Source organism: Oncorhynchus mykiss, chromosome 22 (genome assembly GCF_057628025.1).
Source record: "Oncorhynchus mykiss isolate SJ-2025 chromosome 22, ASM5762802v1, whole genome shotgun sequence".
In the NCBI taxonomy this organism is placed as follows: domain Eukaryota; kingdom Metazoa; phylum Chordata; class Actinopteri; order Salmoniformes; family Salmonidae; genus Oncorhynchus; species Oncorhynchus mykiss.
Window position 1 is genome coordinate 55,375,784 of NC_143043.1, and position 6,663 is coordinate 55,382,446.

The 6,663-nt window shown below is 43.9% G+C and overlaps 1 protein-coding gene across 1 annotated transcript in view; it reads left to right on the top strand.

Annotated features, from left to right (window-relative positions):
- Positions 1-1,165: 1,165 nt before the first annotated feature.
- The window catches only part of si:ch211-67e16.11 (uncharacterized), a 41,544-nt gene continuing 36,046 nt past the window's right edge, over positions 1,166-6,663 (top strand). The window contains exon 1 of the mRNA XM_036959483.2: positions 1,166-1,943. Coding sequence (XP_036815378.2) covers positions 1,433-1,943 — 511 coding nt within the window. The 5' untranslated portion in view covers positions 1,166-1,432. The remainder of the gene's footprint in view (positions 1,944-6,663) is intronic.

Consider the following 6,663-nt stretch of genomic DNA (forward strand, 5'->3'; position numbering starts at 1 on the left):
TTGAGTTTCTACCTTTTTTTTCTCATTACTGTAATTCCGTAAATTACTACAGACTATTGAAGCAAACTGCTAATTTTCATTTACCTTAATGAATTGTTCTAAAAATGTTAATAAATCATGTGAAAGAATGTCACTATTTTCTTTAAAGAAAATATTACTTTGTATGAAGTCACTGAAATTGTTCAAACTGTAAAGATGAAAAGTTTGTATTTTCTGTATTGGTGTTTGATGCTAGTGTTTTTACTCTCAGTGTGTTCTGAGTGACAGTGTGTGTTATCTCAGTGAGGGTTGTGCATAGTGTTTGGCTGCACTGAGCGTGTTTTGAGCCATGTGTTAAGAGTTGTGTTGCTTGGAATGAGTTTTGCAGGTGATGTGAACTGTTTAGCTCAGGTGACTGTTGGTAGTGCAGACTGTAGTTAGAGTTTTGCACATGTGACTCCAGTTGTGCCCACTGTCGTTTAGCAATCGAAAAAAACTGTAATAATTCTACCTACATGTACATAATTACCTCAATTACCTTGACACCGGTGCCCCCCGCACATTGACACATTGACTCTGTACCGGTACCCCCTGTATATAGCCTCCACATTGACACATTGATTTTGTACCGGTACCCCTGTATATAGCCTCCACATTGACACATTGATTTTGTACCGGTACCCCTGTATATAGCCCCTCTCTTTAATTATCACTTATTCTTATCTCTTACTTTTTTAGGGATTTTCTTAAAACATTATTGGTTAATTAAGGGCTTGTAAGTAAGCATTTCACTGTGAGGTCTACCTACACCTGTTGTATTCGGGGCATGTGACAAATAACATGTGATTTGACGATGTCTTCCCAGTGAACAACCTGTGGAAAACATACAGACATAAAGTTGTTTTTTTTTAAGATACAGTAGATATTGTTTAAAAACATATTGGTTTATTTCATAATCAATAGGACTATATGTTTTATGTGAATCACCCTTTCCAGTATTGACTCCTGCTCAGCATTCTTTGGAACAAAAGTGGACGCGCGGTGCGTCTATGATGCGCTCTTCCTGCCGTTGACAGCCAGGTAGCCTCTTATCCCCATCCTCATGCTGCACCGGGTTCCTTTAGAGACCCCCCCCCCCCCCCCCCCCCTCTAACTCCCACTCTCCCCCTTTGTTTACCGGCGTGTCAGAGCCTGTGGGATGGAGTTACTGTTGCACAGTACTCTCCACCAGGCCGCCGCTCTGAGCCCTTTGAAGTCCTCATTTAATGTAGAGAGCTGCATCTCTCACATTTGATAAGACAGTTGGGAGCCGTCGAGTAAGCTTCTACAGAGAGTTAATATTCCAAAATAAACATTACATTAACGTTTTGGAAAGTGGTAGCCTATAATTGAGAGAGTTTATAAAAAAAATATATATAATAATAAGTGGAATAAAGAAATAGGCACGCGCGTAATGACACATCTTTTTTCCAACAAAACCATGAGCCTCAAGTGGATGCGCGTGTCTCTTTTGATCTTGGTTCTATTCCTGGGTGACTCCCGCGGCTCCCAGGTGAAGTTTGGCCGCTTGGATCGGTGGGTGAAGACCGGGTTTCAGTACCTGAAGTTAAACCTGTGCCGCAGGGTATCTCTGTCTGAGGGCGAATGTAAGCGGCTGTCCCATCTTCAGCTCAGCGGGGTGGCCGTGTACGTTTCCGAGCCAAACTCCGAGAAAGTACTCGCCATTCTCCCAGATTCCTATTCTTCAGGGACGCTACCGCCGAAGCAGGGCGGTTACGGTATGAGTTCGGTACTGGAGGACAGTAGAAGACATCACGATTTCTTCCCGGGATCGACTGCGCATGATGCCGTGTTGGTGTTGGATCCCAGTCCCGGAGAGAGTTTCGGACATCCTGTGGTTCTCTTTTATGTGGACCTAAACACGACCAAGAAAAAATGTGCACATATGGATGGAATTTATTTAGGTAAGAACAAATTAATGTAATATGTTTACTTTGAAAAATACACTTTTAACATGGATATCTCAATTTATAACTTGTTTTCTTATAAATAACCCACTGGGCACAGACATCAATTCAATGTCTATTCCTCGTTGGGCGGAAACAACGTTGATTCAACCAGTGTCTACCCGGTCGGAGGGTAAATGTCTTAATTTTATTCTACAATAACGGCTTGAAAAGCTATCCCGTTGAAAGATGAAGTAGCCTAATTGTAAGGTCAAATGTAGTCTTAAACCCTTTAATTGTCCCTTCTTGAAAAACATGTTTAAAAAAAATAAATAAATCGTATTACTAACAATGTAAATAAGAATCCCCCCCCCCCCCCCCACAAAAATAAGTTTAAACTTGATGTTTATTTAGGAAATAACAGAGCTCTACCACGCAGTTAACAATTCACAATAGGCTCATATCAGCACTGCCTTAGTCGATAGGCAATTTGTATCGGCCTAGCATTTTTTACTCATCTCAAACATGTGTTTAGGTCTGCTTCAATGACTTATATTTATTTATTTATTTATTTTTTATTTATTTTACCTTTATTTAACCAGGTAGGCAAGTTGAGAACAAGTTCTCATTTACAATTGCGACCTGGCCAAGATAAAGCAAAGCAGTTTGACAGATACAACAACACAGAGTTACACATGGAGTAAAACAAACATACAGTCAATAATAAAGTATAAACAAGTCTATATACAATGTGAGCAAATGAGGTGAGAAGGGAGGTAAAGGCAAAAAAAGGCCTTGGTGGCAAGGTAAATACAATATAGCAAGTAAAACACTGGAATGGTAGTTTTGCATTGGAAGAATGTGCAAAGTAGAAATAAAAATAATGGGGTGCAAAGGAGCAAAATAAATAAATAAATTAAATACAGTTGGGAAAGAGGTAGTTGATAGGGCTAAATTATATGTGGGCTATGTACAGGTGCAGTAATCTGTGAGCTGCTCTGACAGTTGGTGCTTAAAGCTAGTGAGGGAGATAAGTGTTTCCAGTTTCAGAGATTTTTGTAGTTCGTTCCAGTCATTGGCAGCAGAGAACTGGAAAGAGAGGCGGCCAAAGAAAGAATTGGTTTTGGGGGTGACTAGAGAGATATACCTGCTGGAGCGTGTGCTACAGGTGGGAGATGCTATGGTGACCAGCGAGCTGAGATAAGGGGGGACTTTACCTAGCAGGGTCTTGTAGATGACATGGAGCCAGTGGGTTTGGCGACGAGTATGAAGCGAGGGCCAGCCAACGAGAGCGTACAGGTCGCAATGGTGGGTAGTGTATGGGGCTTTGGTGACAAAACGGATTGCACTGTGATAGACTGCATCCAGTTTGTTGAGTAGGGTATTGGAGGCTATTTTGTAAATTACATCGCCAAAGTCGAGGATTGGTAGGATGGTCAGTTTTACAAGGGTATGTTTGGCAGCATGAGTGAAGGATGCTTTGTTGCGAAATAGGAAGCCAATTCTAGATTTAACTTTGGATTGGAGATGTTTGATATGGGTCTGGAAGGAGAGTTTACAGTCTAACCAGACACCTAAGTATTTGTAGTTGTTCACGTATTCTAAGTCAGAGCCGTCCAGAGTAGTGATGTTGGACAGGCGGGTAGGTGCAGGTAGTGATCGGTTGAAGAGCATGCATTTAGTTTTACTTGTATTTAAGAGCAGTTGGAGGCCACGGAAGGAGAGTTGTATGGCATTGAAGCTTGCCTGGAGGGTTGTTAACACAGTGTCCAAAGAAGGGCCGGAAGTATACAGAATGGTGTCGTCTGCGTAGAGGTGGATCAGAGACTCACCAGCAGCAAGAGCGACCTCATTGATGTATACAGAGAAGAGAGTTGGTCCAAGAATTGAACCCTGTGGCACCCCCATAGAGACTGCCAGAGGTCCGGACAACAGACCCTCAGATTTGACACACTGAACTCTATCAGAGAAGTAGTTGGTGAACCAGGCGAGGCAATCATTTGAGAAACCAAGGCTGTTGAGTCTGCCGATGAGGATGTGGTGATTGACAGAGTCGAAAGCCTTGGCCAGATCAATGAATACGGCTGCACAGTAATGTTTCTTATCGATGGCGGTTAAGATATCGTTTAGGACCTTGAGCGTGGCTGAGGTGCACCCATGACCAGCTCTGAAACCAGATTGCATAGCAGAGAAGGTATGGTGAGATTCAAAATGGTCGGTAATCTGTTTGTTGACTTGGCTTTCGAAGACCTTAGAAAGGCATGGTAGGATAGATATAGGTCTGTAGCAGTTTGGGTCAAGAGTGTCCCCCCCTTTGAAGAGGGGGATGACCGCAGCTGCTTTCCAATCTTTGGGAATCTCAGACGACACGAAAGAGAGGTTGAACAGGCTAGTAATAGGGGTGGCAACAATTTCGGCAGATAATTTTAGAAAGAAAGGGTCCAGATTGTCTAGCCCGGCTGATTTGTAGGGGTCCAGATTTTGCAGCTCTTTCAGAACATCAGCTGAATGGATTTGGGAGAAGGAGAAATGGGGAAGGCTTGGGCGAGTTGCTGTTGGGGGTGCAGTGCTGTTGACAGGGGTAGGAGTAGCCAGGTGGAAAGCATGGCCAGCAGTAGAAAAATGCTTATTGAAATTTTCAATTATGGTGGATTTATCAGTGGTGACAGTGTTTCCTATCTTCAGTGCAGTGGGCAGCTGGGAGGAGGTGTTCTTATTCTCCATGGACTTTACAGTGTCCCAGAACTTTTTTGAGTTAGTGTTGCAAGAAGCAAATTTCTGCTTGAAAAAGCTAGCCTTGGCTTTTCTAACTGCCTGTGTATAATGGTTTCTAGCTTCCCTGAACAGCTGCATATCACGGGGGCTGTTCGATGCTAATGCAGAACGCCATAGGACGTTTTTGTGTTGATTAAGGGCAGTCAGGTCTGGGGAGAACCAAGGGCTATATCTGTTCCTGGTTCTAAATTTCTTGAATGGGGCATGTTTATTTAAGATGGTTAGGAAGGCATTTTTAAAAAATATCCAGGCATCCTCTACTGACGGGATGAGGTCAATATCCTTCCAGGATACCCCGGCCAGGTCGATTAGAAAGGCCTGCTCGCTGAAGTGTTTCAGGGAGCGTTTTACAGTGATGAGAGGAGGTCGTTTGACCGCTGACCCATTACGGATGCAGGCAATGAGGCAGTGATCGCTGAGATCTTGGTTGAAGACAGCAGAGGTGTATTTAGAGGGGAAGTTGGTTAGGATGATATCTATGAGGGTGCCCGTGTTTAAGGCTTTGGGGAGGTACCTGGTAGGTTCATTGATAATTTGTGTGAGATTGAGGGCATCAAGTTTAGATTGTAGGATGGCTGGGGTGTTAAGCATGTTCCAGTTTAGGTCGCCTAGCAGCACGAGCTCTGAAGATAGATGGGGGGCAATCAGTTCACATATGGTGTCCAGAGCACAGCTGGGGGCAGAGGGTGGTCTATAGCAGGCGGCAACGGTGAGAGACTTGTTTTTAGAAAGGTGGATTTTTAAAAGTAGAAGTTCAAATTGTTTGGGTACAGACCTGGATAGTAGGACAGAACTCTGCAGGCTATCTTTGCAGTAAATTGCAACACCGCCCCCTTTGGCAGTTCTATCTTGTCTGAAAATGTTGTAGTTTGGAATTAAAATGTCTGAATTTTTGGTGGTCTTCCTAAGCCAGGATTCAGACACAGCTAGAACATCCGGGTTGGCAGAGTGTGCTAAAGCAGTGAAAAGAACAAACTTAGGGAGGAGGCTTCTAATGTTAACATGCATGAAACCAAGGCTATTACGGTTACAGAAGTCGTCAAAAGAGAGCGCCTGGGGAATAGGAGTGGAGCTAGGCACTGCAGGGCCTGGATTCACCTCTACATCGCCAGAGGAACATAGGAGGAGTAGAATAAGGGTGCGACTGAAAGCAATAAGAATTGGTCGTCTAGAACGTCTGGAACAGAGAGTAAAAGGAGGTTTCTGGGGGCGATAAAATAGCATCAAGGTATAATGTACAGACAAAGGTAAGGTAGGATGTGAATACAGTGGAGGTAAACCTAGGTATTGAGTGATGAAGAGAGAGATATTGTCTCTAGAAACATCATTGAAACCAGGAGATGTCATTGCATGTGTGGGTGGTGGAACTAATAGGTTGGATAAGGTATAGTGAGCAGGACTAGAGGCTCTACAGTGAAATAAGCCAATAAACACTAACCAGAACAGCAATGGACAAGACATATTGACATTAAGGAGAGGCATGCTTAGTCGAGTGATCAAAAGGGTCCAGTGAGTGGAGAGGTTGGTTTAGGGTCACGGCGATTTAGACAGCTAGCCAAGCCAACCGGTAGCAAGCTAGCATAGGATGGAGTCTGTTGTTAGCCACCTCTTGCGTTCGGTCAGTAGATTAGTGGGGTTCCGTGTGGTAGAGGGGATTAATCCAAATCACACAACAACAAAAATAAGAACAATAGATATAGTTATAGAGGCCCGAGAAGAAAACATAATAATTCAAATAAATAAATTGTCCGATTGTCTATTCAGATAGCAGCCGGAAAGACAGCTAACGGTTAGCGGGCCGCAGATGGGCGTTCCGGTAACGTCGCGACAGAGGAGCCAGCCGGATCTCCTTCAGGTAGATAACGTCGGCAGTCCGGTTGTGAAGGCCCGGTGGGGCTCCGCGTAGGCAGTGAAACGGGTCCGGATAGGTGACTGCAGCCCAGGAGTGAATGATGGAACTCAG